General features: G+C 51.2%; 1 protein-coding gene and 1 long non-coding RNA gene across 3 annotated transcripts in view; both read right to left on the bottom strand.

Annotated features, from left to right (window-relative positions):
• Positions 1-16107, bottom strand: part of RGS9 (regulator of G-protein signaling 9) — a 62365-nt gene that overhangs the window by 28371 nt on the left and 17887 nt on the right. Inside the window, exons 8-9 of one of the 2 annotated variants that reach the window (XM_005875782.2) lie at positions 12051-12132; positions 5744-5815 (exon numbers count right to left, since the gene is read on the bottom strand). In XM_005875782.2, coding sequence (XP_005875844.1) covers positions 5744-5815; positions 12051-12132 — 154 coding nt within the window. The remainder of the gene's footprint in view (positions 1-5743; positions 5816-12050; positions 12133-16107) is intronic. The other variant, XM_014547267.1, reaches the window with a different exon arrangement.
• Positions 730-2439, bottom strand: LOC106727717. The gene is made up of 2 exons (XR_001363949.1): positions 1191-2439; positions 730-1150 (listed from the first exon to the last, which is right to left on the bottom strand). It is a non-coding gene; the product is annotated as an uncharacterized LOC106727717 (long non-coding RNA).

Below are 16107 nucleotides of genomic sequence, written 5' to 3'. Positions count from 1 at the left end.
AAAGACTAAGTTTGGGATTGGTCCCCATCTACTGTCGGGCCTACCGAACCACCTGAAATGGATGGGGAACCGGTTTAAGTGTTTGTTTCTCCTCTCACAGGACAGAGAGAGCTGAATGAATGGTGAGGCTCATTCCTGATGCATTCATAACAGCTTCACCAATACCACAGTGGGGGACAGGGATCATACTGGGGCCCTGCCGGTGAGGCTCAGTGGTTGAGCGTTAACCTATGAACTAGAAGAACAGGGTTCAATTCCTGGTCAGGGCACATACCTGGGTTGTGGGCTCGATCCCCAGTGTGGGACATGCAGGAGGCAGCCAATCATTCTCTCTCATCATGGATGTTTCTATCTCTCTCTCCCTCTCCCTTCCTCTCTGAAATCAATAATATATATATGTGTGTGTGTGTGTGTGTGTGTGTGTGTTAAAAGGCCAAGGAGGATACTATTTTCCTCAGCCAGTTAATAATAACATAACCAATGGCCCATGAGCCCACTGACAACGGCTTATGGGCCAGGAGGTTCCGATCTAGGATGGCATGTACACATCTCTCCTTTCCAATCCTTGCCGGTTTTTATTTTGCTTCATCAGATTGCTTTTATGTACTTGCTTTTCACAGGAAATCCTTTTCCCGGGTGGGGAAGTGGGGAGAGGTATCTCAGGAAGGTAAAGCTCCGGTAGGTCCCTTGTTGGGGCCTCCCACACACCCTGACTTCCTCTTCATAGCCTTTATCACAATTCATGATGTATGTCTGTGTGTGACTCTCTAATATACACATCATCCACTAGGCACCATTAGAAGCGGGACCACCCTGTCAGTCTTCCCTAGCGTAATATCTGGTGCAGAGTAGATGCTCCATCGATATTAAATATGTGATGACTGCCGTGTGCTGAGGCCTGAAATGAAAATGGAGATGTATTCTAAGCTTAAGAGAACATTTCTCCACTTAAAAAGTTGATCCAAATATTTTGGCAGCCACACTGATGATTTGTTCCCATTCTGTCTCCACATTGGGCCCTGTTTTAGAAGACACACACTTCAGGTAGGAAAGGACCCTGGGGCCACGGCAGATTTGCATGCAAACCTAATGTAATCAGATTCTTCTGTCCGAGTCTGCTGAAATAGATTAAAGATAGTACGGACTGGCTCTGCCCGCTGCTCAAAGGGGAAGCTGGACTGGTGCATAACAACCACCACCTAGCAACTAGTGCAAAGCCATCTGCACCTCGTGGAGCCCTGACACCTGTGTAAGGGAGCGAGGTTTTATCATTCTGATATTCAGCTCTGAGACTGGAATAGGTTATGGGCAACTTCGTCAACAACTCCTGGTCAGTAAGTGGCCGAGCCAAGATTCGAACCCAGCTCTGCCTTTTGCGAAGCTGAGGAGGGATCCATGAGAAACAGAAAATAGCCTGCTCCTCACTCCGGTTTCCTCCTTGCCCTGACGCTGAGGACGATGCCAAACAGAATGACTCTGTCCAGCCATTTCAAGTAAAATTAAAACAAAAAAGAGAGCTGGAGCCCCAACACCGAGATGGAACACAAACACAGGAAAATGCTCTTTCATTCACGCTCATGGAGGTAAAACAAACTCCCGGCGCTGAGATAAATAAGATCTGGGCACCCGGTGCACAGCGTGGTGACTGTAATTAGCGATACTGCAGTACAGGCCTGGAAGTGGTTGAGAAAGTAGCTCTTAACTGTCATCAACACACACACACACACACAATCATAATCATGCGAATGCGAGGGGGTAGAGGTAGGTGTTCACTAACCTTATTGTGGTCATGTTTTGCAATATGGACATGTCTCTAATCATCACTTCAACTTACATACGTTACATGTCAATATCTCAGTAGAGCTGGGAGCAGGGGAGATAGTAATGATGGTAAAGGCTCAGCAGCCAGCATCCTAAACACCCTCCTTCAAAGTGCCTGGGACCCAAGATCAAACTTCCTGTCGGCCACCGTTCTGTGGCCACAGGGCTCCTGCGTGGACGATCACAGACAAGTCTGCCTGCTGTTCTCCAGGCTCCACGGGGTCTGTCCTTTCGGGCATGTCTACTCTACCTAGCGTGGTCTGACTTTGGCCTCAAATGCTTGTTTCTGGGGCCATTATCTCAGTCTTCAGGGCTCAAAATGTTCCATAGGTTAATGCACTTCATTGGCTTTTATTACCCTTTTAGGGCCCTGCCTCGGTGGTGTGGTTCACTGTTGGGTTTCGGATTCCCGGAATGACCAGCTACCTTCTGGGAATCAGACTGCAGCGAGCTCTCTAATCATAAGATACAGCTGCATCTGGGGTTTCCCCTCCTCCACCTGGAGTGGCTACGTGGATTTTAGCATTTATTTCTAGCTTTAAAGACAGCTGTCCATAGGATGGCTTCTTCTAGATCAGCGGTTCTCAACCTGTGGGTCGCGACCCCTTTGGCGGTTGAACGACCCTTTCACGGGGGTCACCCATGACCATCCTGCATATCAGATATTTACATGACGATTCATAACAGTAGCAACATTACAGTTATGAAGTAGCAACGAAAATAATTTTATGGTTGGTTCACAGCATGAGGAACTGTATTTAAAGGGCCAGAAGGTTGAGAACCACTGCTCTAGATTGACACAGGGCATCTCTGTCCTTCTAGGGGTGTGAGTGTGTATGGGGGTGAACGTTCTGGACGCCTCTAAAAGACCAAGAGAAAATCTGATGGGAAGGCGGGTGGAAAAAAGACTGTGGATGTGGGGATCAAACCAAGGCCCAAATCCTGGTTCTGTGGTTTATTGGCTACATGACTTTGGATACGTTTTTCAGCATTTCAAAGCCTCTGTTTTCTCCTTGATAAAAGAAGATAGAAAAAGAAGGGATTAAGTGAGACAATAGACAGGCGACTGTGGCCAGTGACAGGGCTCACAGGCTGCTGCTGAGAACACGCGTGGCATGGCTTTGGCCCTACGTACAAGATAAAATACAGGACGCCCCTGCAATATTTGGTACACACTACAAAAGTTATTTGTTGTTTGCCTGGAATTCAAAAGTAACTGGCCATCCTACATTTTTATTTGCCAAACCTCATAAACCTATCAAAATTATTACTTAGCCAAAGGCCATAAGAAACATTCATTTTAAATAAAATGAAGTTATTAAAAAAACACACACACACATACTTGTAAGCAATTCGAAGTAAACCACCTCCTGATAAAATAATAACATTTTTTGACTCTGGAATTCACGCACAGATCCCCTGCCTTCCCCGAGTCGGCCCTCCTGGACTGGGGTCATTTCTCTATTTCTCCTCCGGGCGACACACTCCGCACAGGGAGATATGCTGTCTAAGGAATCTCCAAATGCCCTGCATTCTTGGGATTCTCGCTTATTATTTTCCGCTTGCAGATTTGCCCAAATAGGGACAGGGCCAGAGCTTATGTACACAGCTCCGCGGCCCACTCCTTGGCCTTGAGCGCCGGATGCGGGATGCGGGCTGCAGACAATAATCCCAGGGCAGCAGGGGTCAGGGCCCTGACCTGCGAGGCCCTCAGGCCACTGTGCCCAGAAGTGCAGGAGCCCAGAACAGGGACAAGCCAGGACCCTGGGATCAGGCAGCCAGGCAGGGATCTGCAAAAACAAGAGGTGAGGGGTGGGCCAGCACAGAGCAAAACACAAGACGGAGAGGCCTGAGGAATCGGGGTAGGCAAGCTTTGAGAGCAGGGAATCGAAAGTCAGGAACCAGGAAATTCAGAACTGTCGCAGTGAATGCAAAGCAGAAGAGAGGAGACGGAGGCAGGCAGCTAGCTATGCTGGGAGACAATCCACACTCCCACCACCCCCTCCCGCAGGGCAGGTAAACCCTGGAAAACAGGGAACACTGAGTCAAGCTGGGGAAATGTTGCAGACAGATAAAACCCAGCAGCAGCCTCTATTTCCCTAACAGCTGATTGGGCACCCGCTGGGGCTGGCTGAGGGGACAGGCGGGAGGACCCCGCCTACGTGAGAATTCTTAATTCTTCTTAATTCTCCACAACAGCCAGAGTGCAGACAGGAGAAAGGGAGCTGGTGCAAGAGAGAGAGAGAGAGAGAGAAGGCAATGGTAAACAAAAGTAAAAGCAGCCCCGTGTCAAACATCAGCAGGCAGACACAGCCCTTTGCCCCACACACTCTGACCCAGGCGGCCGGAAATGCCAGCATCTGGCAGAAATGGGCTTTGAAAGCGGAGGGCGCCCTCTCCTCTGAGCCTGACCAGGGAACTGTGCTTTCCACCTCTGCCCTCCCCACCTCCACCACAAGGTTTCCAGAGCTGCCAGCCACCCGTAAAAAATAAAAACACAAAAAGCACATCTTCCAGCCAGGTTCAGTGTTTGCCTTGATGATTCTGTTTCCGTGGCAACCAAGCGACAAGGCCTCAGCAATTATCTGTCATCTGACAAGGGAAACGTGGAAAAGGCCGCTGAAGGCTGACAGTGCCATCCATGTATCAAAGGAAGGGTCACTTTGAGTTGTGGACAAGGGACTTAGCCATGCCACCCAACCCAGTGATACTCTCTGGGGACACGGACTCTCTCTCCAGATGGACTCCATCCCTGTGCGTCTGCCTAACGCACTGGTTGGAGGTCCCCATGGCCATTGTGAGTTCTGGGTCCCAGCGGGCAAAAGTGTACATGTCACAGCTGCCTCGTGGCCTCCCTGTTCCTGCTTTTTCTTTCCCCATTGACTTTCTTCTCCCTCCTGGCTCCCACTCAGGCCTTAAGGCAAAACCAAAGCTTAGAGATGACACACTAGGCTAAAGAGGTCACTGACCCCTTGCTGCCCAAAGACAACGTTAGACAGAAATCAAAGAAACCATCTCAAACTAGTTGCACTGGGGTTTAGGCTGGTTTACTGGGATCAGTGGTTCTCATCCACGATAACCTTGTCCCCCAGGGTGCATGGGACAATGTCTGGAAACATCCATGATTGTCAGGCCTGGGAGGTGGGCAGGGAAAGGCACAATGCTGATGGCATCCAGTGGGTAGAGGCCAGGATATGCTAAACATCCTACACTGCACACAACAGCTCAAAACAGCAGTGCCATGGTTGAGAAACCCTGCCCAGAATGCTCACTGTTTCAACAGCTTACGAATTGCATTTCTTTAAATAAGAAACCATCATAGGAAATTGGCCATCCATCATAAATAGTAGTTGTACTGGGAAAAGAGTCCTTTTAAAACAAAAGCTTAGGAGAATCTTTGCAAAGATCCCACCCTATTGAGATGCAAAAAAAAAAAAAAGAAAGAAAGAAAGAAAAAATAACGTGTGACATTCCAGGTCCTGTTGAGGATAAGGGTTTAAACCCAAAGTTGACTCAAGGGTTTTAAGCCTGGGGCCTATAAGCTTCAGGGAGTCTGGGAACTGGCTGAAATGATATGCAAAATGTCTGTCTAGGAGTCATTAGGCAGAATGCTTTCATAATTTTCATCAGATTTTCAAAAAAAGAAGTGATTTAGAAATATCTGTAAGCCAGCCGTCTGGATACCATTGGCTCCAACCTGCACTCTAGATCTCTTGTCTTTCTTTATGCAGGGCCCTTGCCATGGCCTCCCCGCCCCCAACCCTGATGTCACAGAGCCCATAGTCCTCCTCTCTTAGGCACTCTCAAAGGGGAGATATCATTGCCCCAACAGACACAGCTAGACAATAGACAGATGGACATCTTCCCAGACTAAGACCCTGACCTAGGCCCTGCCCGTACAAAGTATGCAGCAGAGACCTACCTGGTTTACCTGAACTTCATTCGGATTGGTCACTCGGTCCAGGCCATAGTCCAGCACGTTGTTCATTCCTGGCTGGATGGAATAAAAATAACATAAGGCCCACTGGTGGGAGAGTCTCCAGTTTCTAATTAACTTTGGGTCTTGGCCAAGCTGTCAATTGTGAGAGTGAGCTGAGAAGGGCTTGTGGCCTAGCCCACAGGGAGCTACAAGGGTGTGTAAGAAGAGCTTCATAAGTTGTTCCGCCACCACAGCATCCCCAGAACCTAACACAGTGGGATGGGGAGATACATGCATGCACTGATGGATGGGAGGGTGGGTGAGTAAGTGGGTGATGGGTAGATGAATAGGTGGGTGGATGGATGGATGGATGGATGGATGAGTGGATGGGTAGATAGGTGGGTAGGTGCATGGATGTATGGAGGGAGGGATGGGTCAGTAGGTGGGTAATGGTAGATAGATGTGTGGATGGATGCTCTGGTGAGTATGTGGGTAGATGGGTGGTTGCATGGATGGATGAATAAATGGGTAGGTAGATGGTTGATGGATGGATGGGTGGGTGGGTGAATGGATGAATTGATGTACAAATAACACTCAACTTCAGTAAGAGCTCACTGAGATTAGCACATGGGACTCCCGACTCCTCCCCGGTGCTCCTTCCCTACCCACAATGCAGTGCTTTAGAGAGTCCAGGCTTCAGCCAGGCACCTCTGGGATCTAATCCTAGTCCTGCCACTTCCTCGCTCCCAGGAAGGTCTTGGAAAGTACTCTCTGCACACGCTTCCTTTCTGAGAGATGGAGATGCTCCTCCTACCTGTCAGTTCTTGTGAGGACTTAACAAGGCGGAGTGTGAAGCTCCCTCAGCAGAGGGCCGCTATTGCTGAGCAAGGGATCGTGTTCCTTCCAAGATTGTGTGTGTAAATAGAGGCCTGGCCAGAGCTGGGTCTCAATCTTGGTCAGTTCCCTTCTCGATCAGGCCACCCGCTCTCCAGCCAATCTTGCCTGGTCTCTCTCGATTCTCTGAGGCCAGCAGTTCGGGCCTTGCACTTTCCTCTGTGCTGGTTTGGCGCCAGGCACCCATCAAGTTCTCTTGTGATTAACGAGGCTGACTTCACTGGAGCAGAGACGGGAAGCAACTGGGCTTTCTCCCCATCAGATTCAGCCTCATCAACAGGATCAGTCACATTTTTAGCTCAGAAGTACGGTGGCCAAATAAACTTTAGGACGCCCCGTTCAGTTTGCATTTCAGATAAATAGCAAATAGTTTGACTATATCATTTTGCATAAAAATATATTCCATATGTGTTTAGTAGAAGCATACAATAAGTATCAAAATATTGGGACATACATCATTTGCTGTTTATCTGAAATTCAAGTTTAACTGGGCATAATGGATTTTATTTGCTAAATCTGGCAACTTAGCTCAGCAGGCTACCATGCGGGCAAATGTTGGGCATACCGCCTAGGCAGGGAAGAGAACGAGAGAAGTAGGAAGTGGGCGGGAGGAGGACAAGGAAAGGGATGGCCGTCCTCACCCTAGTTGTTGTTACATGTGGACCCCAGTCAACAAATTTAGCAGCTACTTCCTGTGGCTGGCATTGTGCTCAGCCCTGGGGAGCCCGTGGTGCATGCGACAGGGACCCCTGCCTCCAACATCCCCAGCAGGTCTCAGGAGGAGGCAGCCACTCAGCAATTAATCACACAAATGATGAACTACAGTTATAACAAGTGCTACGAAGGGACAGTACAGAAGTCCAAGCCAGCCTTCAATGGGCCCTAACCCAGCATAGGGGTGTGGGGGGCCCTCAGAATCATAGGGGTGTAGTGCCTTTGCCTACAGTGGGTTCCAGGAATTGCCCCCTCCGTCTGGTATAAGAAACCCCGAGCTTAACTGAAGACTTCACACACACACACACACACTCACACACTCAAACACACACGTATTCTCACACCACTTTCACCTCTCACACAAATACATCCACGATCACACGCAGTCGCATTTATACGCTCACACACACTCTCTCACACTCAGACCCACGCTGAGGGCACACACCCTCACACTTCCACAGCGCCAGTGCAGTCATCTTGAGTCTTGAATTAGTTCTCCAACTCTTTCCCTTGAACTTGACTCATGCTTTTATATAAAGGTGGCCGCCCGAGTGCTCAGTGGTGCACCTGCATAACCATCATCGGCACAGGGCTGCCCAGGCCAGACAGCCTTGGACTCAGAGCTGGAGCCGCCCGCGGAGCTCTATTATTCAGCCAGCCTGTCCAGTGCCAGCCCTCCTGGCTCTCTTCAGCTCTACAAAAGGGCTGCCCCGCTGCCCAGGCACCTGCCTCCGCTCGGCGTTTGCATAAGTCTCAGCTGTGCCTATAGAGCTGTGGTCCCATCCCAGCACCCTGCCTTCAAAACTCCCCAGTGGGGCTGTCTTTCTGCTTCTGCCGGTTGGAGAAAACCCCAGGCTTCATTCATTCATTCATTCATTCATTCATCAGATAGCATAAGTTTTTGTTCCCTGGGGGGGGGGGGGGGGAGCTGTCTTTCTGCTTCTGCCGGTTGGGGAAAAGCCCGGGCTCCATTCATTCATTCATTCATTCATTCATCAGGTAGCGTGAGTTTTTGTTCCCACAATAGTCACCAGAGCCACAGCTGATGTGGTGTCTGGCACGCAAGGAGATGTCTGAACAGAGATAACCCGGAGTCGCCAGTCAGTGCCCAGGAAACAAGGGCAACGGCATCCTGTGGTGACTGCCAGCTGACACTCCACCAAGCCCCTCCTGTCCCTTCTCTTGCTCTCCTCACTTTCTCTCATCATCACTCTCTTCTCTAACATATCAGTTCAGACCCTTTGGTGCATGGGATGGAAAACAAATCTATATATATATGTATGTATGTATGTAAGCCCAGCGACCGTTATGGCAGAACAACCAGAAAGACCAGTCACTATGACGCACACTGACCACCAGGGGGCAGACGCTCAATGCAGGAGCTGCCCCTTGGTGGTCAGTGTGCTCCCACAGCGGGAGCACTGCTCAGCCAGAAGCCGGGCTCACAGCTGGTAAGTGCAGCCACAGTGGCGGGAGCCTTTCCCGTCTCTGAGGCAGCGCTAAGGAGTGGCGAGCCAAGCACCTCAGCCAGAAGCCGGGCTCACAACTGGCGAGTGCAGCCACGGTGGCGGAAGCCTCTCCCGCCTCTGAGGCAGTGCTAAGGAGTGGTGAGCCAAGCGGTAAGGAGCAAGCAGGCAGGAGGTTAGGAGAAGGGGTCCCAGATTGCGAGAGGGTGCAGGCCAGGCTGAGGGACCCCACGGGTGCATGAATCCATGCACTGAGCCTCTAGTAATAAATAAAATCCCAAATAGTTTCATAAGCAAAATAAAACCAGGGGAAGAGGCTGAAGCAGGGAGACGAGTTTGGGGAGCTTGGGCGGACAGGCCGGAGACATCTGCTCGAAGCAGATCTTGGCTTGAATGTCACTTCCACCAAGAGGTGTTCCCGGATCCCCGATCGGACACAGGACCCCGCCTCCCCCAGCTAGCTGCCCTGGCGCTCTGTACAGTACAGGTTCACCCGTGCAAGCTCCTGAACCTCCCTGAGCCTTGATCTCCCCATCTGGATAATGGGGATGATGCTACACCCTACTTCATAGCATCATCCCCGGGCAAATGGGACCATCTGTGCCAAAAGCTTAACACAGGCACGCAGTAGGCACTCAACGACTTCTAGCTCGAGTTGTTTTATGCCCAGGACCTTCACTGCTTAGCCGGCACAGAGTCGGGGCCTCATGAAGGTTTCACGGATTAGTGGACAGACCAGTGAACAGGGGAATGAACTGATTCGGTAACTGCAGGCCGTGTCCCACCCACAACAGTGGGTCCCCGTCAGTTCACATGCAGGCTGTTCCACACGCCACCGAGCCAACTGCTTTATCTGCCTGGCTGGCTATTTTCCCAGTGAACTGAGAGTGTGTTTGGGTCTCTGGGAGACAGTCTGATGGAGCTGAGCTCCCGGGCTTCCTGGTTTTGCTCAACTTGAAGGCTGAGACAGACTTCCAACTGGACACTCTCCAAGCAGAACATGGCCCTAACCCCAGTGCTCTTGGGCCCCAAGAGGCTGTGAGTGTCTTAAGAAAGTGGAGGGAGCAGGACCCACAGGCCCTCTGGCCTCATCTTTGACGATCCGGTTTCGACTTCAGGGAGCAGTAAGAGAGAGATTGGGTGTAAAGAGTTTTGTGTCCAAGGAATTTTTTTTACAACTGCTCCGCGTGCGTCAAAGCCTTGTTCTGAACTTGGCTCCCGATGCTATCACGGAGGGACCAGGCTCCTGTGAGCCCTGGCGGCCTGGTTGTTAGAGCAGCAGTGCCTGATGCCACGCTCTCATGACCAAGGGGGTTGCAAAAAGGTCTTACATGCACTAAGACATCACGTGACATGGCCCTGGGTGAGCAGAGTATAGGGACTAAGAGAGAAAGGCTGTGCAGTCTGTGGGTTAGATGCTACGGCACGCACTAGCTGTGTGACTCTGGCCGATAAGCAATATCCCTGAGCCTCAGCTTCCTTATTGGCAACATGGGACTAATAATATTGCCTCCCACACTGGACTGCGAAAATGAAATAAGGCAGCGATTATAGACTGATGCGTAGGGCAGTGTCCAGCTCACTGAAAGTTCTCGATTCAGGTCGGTGGTGATGATAGCGACCATGTCAATCGTGGTGATGGAGGTTGAGACAGTGGGGGCAAGGTGGGAGGTGGTGGAGGTGTGCGAGGTGATGGTGAAAGCAGTCGTCACAGAGACACAGAGGTACCTAAATTTAGGTACCTCTGAATCATACAGTGGAGAGCCACTCAGCCATTTGCCTGGTGTGGGGGCTGAGTGCTTACCCCAAGAGAACTGGAAAGAACTTGGATAATCTGTTTTCCATTTTGTTCCCCATAAGCCTCCGGGGTTCAGGGACAGAGCAGAGGAGAGGGACCCGGGGCAGATCATGTGCAGGGCCAGCCTGGGTCACTTTGCAAGGGATGCAGTCACATGGGCATCCCCCCACCACGGAGTCTCGCATGTAATATGGAAGCCATCCCCACCCTGCAGGGACCAGGATCCTCTCGGGCATGGGTGCCACCGGGCACCAGCGCACCTTGCCAAATGCATGGCTTATCTGCCATTTGCCCTTATCCTCCCCAAGGCTCCCCCTTTAGGAATAGACGTCTGCATGCAGACTGGACAACGCTTGGTTCCCTATTCAGACAGAGAGCTCACTCCTGTGCTCCAGTGCTCTGGGCTCGGTCATCTACTGTCACCCAGCCCCCAGCATCATGATGGGCGGTGGCCAACTGGTTTACCCAGAGGAGGGGCGCTGAAACCAAGCAAAACCAAGCAAGCTTCTTGGAGATCAACCCCAGGGCCTTAACCTCGGCAGCAAGTCATCCGAACCAATGCCCCCAAGATGGGACCCCTGTGGGGTATTTGAGTGTAGAAAGAAAATAAGCCAAACAGCCGACATCTGATAGGCCTGGTGTTCAATACGGCGGGAGCTTCGGCACCTGGGCTGACCCGGTTTGCTTCCGGGTTCTGAGAATCTGGTTACCTGGCGAGCAAGAGAACTAAAGGAGGAAGAGGAAAAGCGTTTGTGTGAACTCTCTTCACTTTTCAGAACGCCTTTCCCATCTCCCACCTGCCACGATCCATGAGCAGCACATGGGTCTGACACAGGCGTGAACGGAGGCAGCAGAGCTAACCCCAGGGGTGAGCCGTGACAAGTCACATCACTTATGCACAGCTTGTCTCTCCGGGCCCTTCAAAGCCCCACCGCCAGAGCTGCAATGTGCTCTAAGCAAGGAGGCTCCGCACACTCTTCCTCTCGCCTCCTCCCACCCCAGCCGCGGGGGGGCTGGGTCCAGGAGAGGGAAGGAGTTGGCTCTGCAGAGTGTCAGTCCTCCACAGCATTTTATTTTCATGCTTTGGAGCCTATGTCCTAGTTTCTTCTTCTTAGACTTCTTTCCCAAGGTATCCTGGCCAAAAAAAATAGGCCTCATCCCCTTAAAAGACAAACTCATTCTAGTTTACTGAGGTTTAATGGCTTAAGGAATTTCACGTGGTTCAACCACCACCAGATGGGCCACGAGCAGAGCCCATCCGAGCATGCGTTTCCTCCTCCAGCCAGGAGGCACTGGACGCTAACTCAACACTGGGCAGCCCCTGCTGTGCCTCAGTGTTCCAGCTCCAGAGGGTCCGGAGCTGGCAACAGGGGCGGTGAGTGCAGGGTGGGGGTGGGAGGCAGGGGAGAGATGGTGAAACCAGAGGGGAAATACTCACAGGGCTTCGGTGGACCAGCCAGTACGCCTTCTCCTGGCAGTCCAGGGCATACCTGTCTGCTTTATTCCTTTCCTTCCCAGTCCTGAAAAGCCAAAAGCCATGTTTTTTCTCGTGTGTGTTTTTCAGGTTATTAATAGTTAAGGTTTTCTTTTGATTACAGTTTGCAGGCCAGGTGTACAGCATGGTGGTTAGACAATCATAGACTTTACAAAGTGTTCCCCCTGATATTTCCAGTATCCACCTGGCAACATACATAATTATTATAACACTAGAGGCCTGGTGCACAAAATTCATGCACATTTAGGGTCCCTAGACCTGGCCAGCGATCAGGGCCAATCTGCAGGGCAACTGGCAGTGCGATCAGGGGCCCATCCCCCCCGCCCCCCCCCCCGCCCCTGCCTTGGCTGGCCTGGTGCACCCACTCACAGGTTGGGTCCTGCTTGCTGGGGCAGCTCCTGTGTTGAGCATCTGCCCCCTGGTGGTCAGTGCACATCATAGCGACCGGTCATTCCACCAGTTGTTCCGCCGTTCATTCGATTTGCATATTAGGCTTTTATTATATAGGATTATTGACTATATTCTCTGTGCTGTACTTTACATCCCCGTGACTATTCTGTTACTACCAATCTGTACTTCTGAATCCCTTCACCTTTTTCCACCCAGTCCCCCTCCCTTCGCCCTTCTGGCAACCATCCATCTGTTCTCTGTATCTATGAGTCTGTTTCTCTTTTGTTTGTTCTTTAGATGCTAACTAGACGCTAACTCAGCGTCTAGTTAGCATCCTACCCTCTATGCCCATCCGTGCTGTCGCAAAGGGTAAGAGTTCGTTCTTTCAGAAGCCATGTTGAAGGCCAGGAAGATTCTGTATCTTTTGCTCAGTGACAGACCCCATTCCTGATGAGCCGCAGCACTCGCCCAATCTGCCCAGCTAATCCGTGTGTGCCGTAAAGATAATGGTTACTACCAATCTGTACTTCTGAATCCCTTCACCTTTTTCCACCCAGTCCCCCTCCCTTCGCCCTTCTGGCAACCATCCATCTGTTCTCTGTATCTATGAGTCTGTTTCTCTTTTGTTTGTTCTTTAGATGCTAACTAGACGCTAACTCAGCGTCTAGTTAGCATCCTACCCTCTATGCCCATCCGTGCTGTCGCAAAGGGTAAGAGTTCGTTCTTTCAGAAGCCATGTTGAAGGTCAGGAAGATTCTGTATCTTTTGCTCAGTGATGAGCCACAGCACTCGCCCAATCTGCCCAGCTAATCCGTGTGTGTCGTAAAGATAATGAAAAACAGCAAATGCTCACGCGACACTGGGCGCTGGGTGCCCTGCTCAATGCTTTCACCTATCTAGTCACTTAATCCCCCCAGTGACCTTTTCATGGGAGGTTGAATGTCCCACTGGGGGTCCCCCCATCAGCAAGTGGGAGGGGTGGGACTTGAACTGGGATTCAGGTCCCAGACAGAGTCCAGCTCTGCCTGAGATGGTGGTGCTGGGGTGCAATCACCCCCAGGGGCAGACTTAGAGTCCAATCAACTCTACCTTCACCTCTGGGCCAACGTGGGTGGCGCTCGGGGCTGCCATCTGACCGCCTGCCTTCTCCACTCCCCTGCTTTGGTAAACGACGTACATGACATCTGGACACGCAGGCAGCCAGAAATGCCAGAGCCCGCCAGGGGGAAATCGCTGGCCGCGGGGCATGTTCGTGCCTCCCTGCCTGTCAGTTCCACTCTGTCACTTCAAAGACTGTGTGCCCAGCCAGGGTTTTTCTGAGCCCAACTTATTATTCCAACGGGCTTTTTATTTCCCTCTTATCTCTCGGTCTCCCCTTCCCTTTATGGAGAGGAAATGATACCGCGCTTTGCTCCTGTAGGAGCCGGGCAACGCTCATTATCGCGCCCTGGGCCCCATTCAGCACCATTTCCACGGCGACCTGCGCTCACAGTGGGTGACGCTTGTTTTCCCAGGCAACCTGGGATGACGCACATGCCTTCGACCAGACAGAGTCGGCAGATCTATTTGCCAGCTGACGTCTTGTGAATAACATAACATCCAGACACCCAGATGGGTGGGGAGGGCCGTTCCAGTGGGGTGTTGTGCCAACCTCCTGGGGAAATTAAATATAAACACCGTCGCTCCCACTTTCCCTTGCCAAGCTAACTCGATTTTCTACCAGGTTAACTCCCCCCCCCCCATGTCCTCCGGAGCCTGGGGCACTGTGACGTGCCCATCATGCTGGTCAGCCTTGTAAACAGAGTCGATCACTAATTTGCTCCCATGTCCTTTCCGGCTTCGCTCTGCTGCTCTTCTCATAGGAGTTATTGGAAGAGAGACGTAACAAATGGAACCCAAGGGAGTCAGTAAACGAGGAAGTATTTTAGTTTGTCATATTATGAATGTTTTTCATATTAAGATTTTTCAGCGACAGTATCACATTCATTTATTCATTCGTGTAGGTATTGATCTCCCACTATGTTCCAAGCACTGGGAGTACAGTGGTGAACCAAACTGACTGCTATGGCCCTAGCTGGTTTGGCTCAGTGGATAGAGCATCCGCCTCCAGACCGAAGGGTCCCAGGTTTGATTCCGGTCGAGGGCACGTGCCTCCGTTGCAGGCTCCTCCCTGGCCCAGGCCCTGGTTGGGGCGTGTGCAGGAGGCAACCAATGGATGTGTTTCTCTCTTCCATGCTCTCTAAAAAATCAATGGAAAAATATTCTCGGGTGAGGATTAAAAAAAAATTTAAAAAAAAAAAGACTTCTATGGACCGAATGTCTATGTCCCACCCCAGACCTGGTTTGGCTCAGTGGATAGAGCATCCGCCTCCAGACCGAAGGGTCCCAGGTTTGATTCCGGTCGAGGGCACGTGCCTCCGTTGCAGGCTCCTCCCTGGCCCAGGCCCTGGTTGGGGCGTGTGCAGGAGGCAACCAATGGATGTGTTTCTCTCTTCCATGCTCTCTAAAAAAATCAATGGAAAAATATTCTCGGGTGAGGATTTAAAAAAAATTTTTTTAAAAAGACTTCTATGGACCGTATGTCTATGTCTCACCCCAGACTGAATGTCTGTGTCCCACCCCAGCTCGTGCCGGGCACTTATACTATCCACTCTCCTGGGCTTCCAGCTTCCTGGCTACAGATTTTGGGACTTAACCCTCCATAACTGTAATTCCTGATAATAAATCTATGTATATTTATACGTGATTGGCTCTCTTTTCTTAGAGAACCCTGACTAACCCACCACTACTCTGGTTCCAGGCTGCTTCCTGAGAATGGGGTCCCCACCATCCAGCCCCGCCATGCGCTAGCCAGCCTAGAGCTGCCAGGATCTGGACCCGGCAAGGTGAGTGAAGGTGGGCCACCTGGGTTTAATCCACTGGCCTCAGTCCCCCGATATTCCTGATCCCACGCCCACACACAGTAATACTGTACATCCCCATGGCCCTGACTGGGTAGCTCAGTTGGTTAGAGCATCTTCCCAGTAAATCAAGGTTGGGGGTTCAATCCCTGGTCAGGGCACATACAAGGATCAACTGATGAATACATAAATGGGAGGAATTACAAGTCAATTTCTCTCTCTCTCTCTCTCTCTCTCTCTCTCTCTCTCTCTAAGAAAAGAAAATATTGTACATCCCCACCCATCCTCCCTTGAAATTGGGCATAACCATGTGACCTGCTTTGGCTAATGAATCGTGAGCAGAAGTGACCAGCAGCACCTGTGACCCTCCCGGCCCCTCTCCCCCACTGCTCTGGAAACAGACAAGGCCGAGGCGGGGCTGCTCCTTTAGCATAGGTCCTGGTGGGCACAAAGCATGTAGGGCCCCAGTGACCCACAGAGGCCCTGGGACACAAGCAAGAAGTAAGCCCTGTGGTTTCATGCCCCTGAGATGTGGGGACTGCTTGTTACAATAGCCTAACCTCATCCTGACTGATACACCCTCCCCAGCGTTTACATCTGGCTCTTGTGGACAAGAAGGGCTCTTCAGCCCAGCCAGTGTGGCTCAGTGGTTGAGTGTCAACCTATGAACCAGGAAGTCATGGTTCGATTCCCAGTCAGGGCACATGCCC

This window comes from Myotis brandtii, unplaced genomic scaffold (genome assembly GCF_000412655.1).
Source record: "Myotis brandtii unplaced genomic scaffold, ASM41265v1 scaffold469, whole genome shotgun sequence".
Classification (NCBI taxonomy): Eukaryota; Metazoa; Chordata; class Mammalia; order Chiroptera; family Vespertilionidae; genus Myotis; species Myotis brandtii.
The sequence above is the reverse complement of the archived record's forward strand: the minus strand, read 5'-3'. Positions and strand labels throughout refer to the sequence as shown.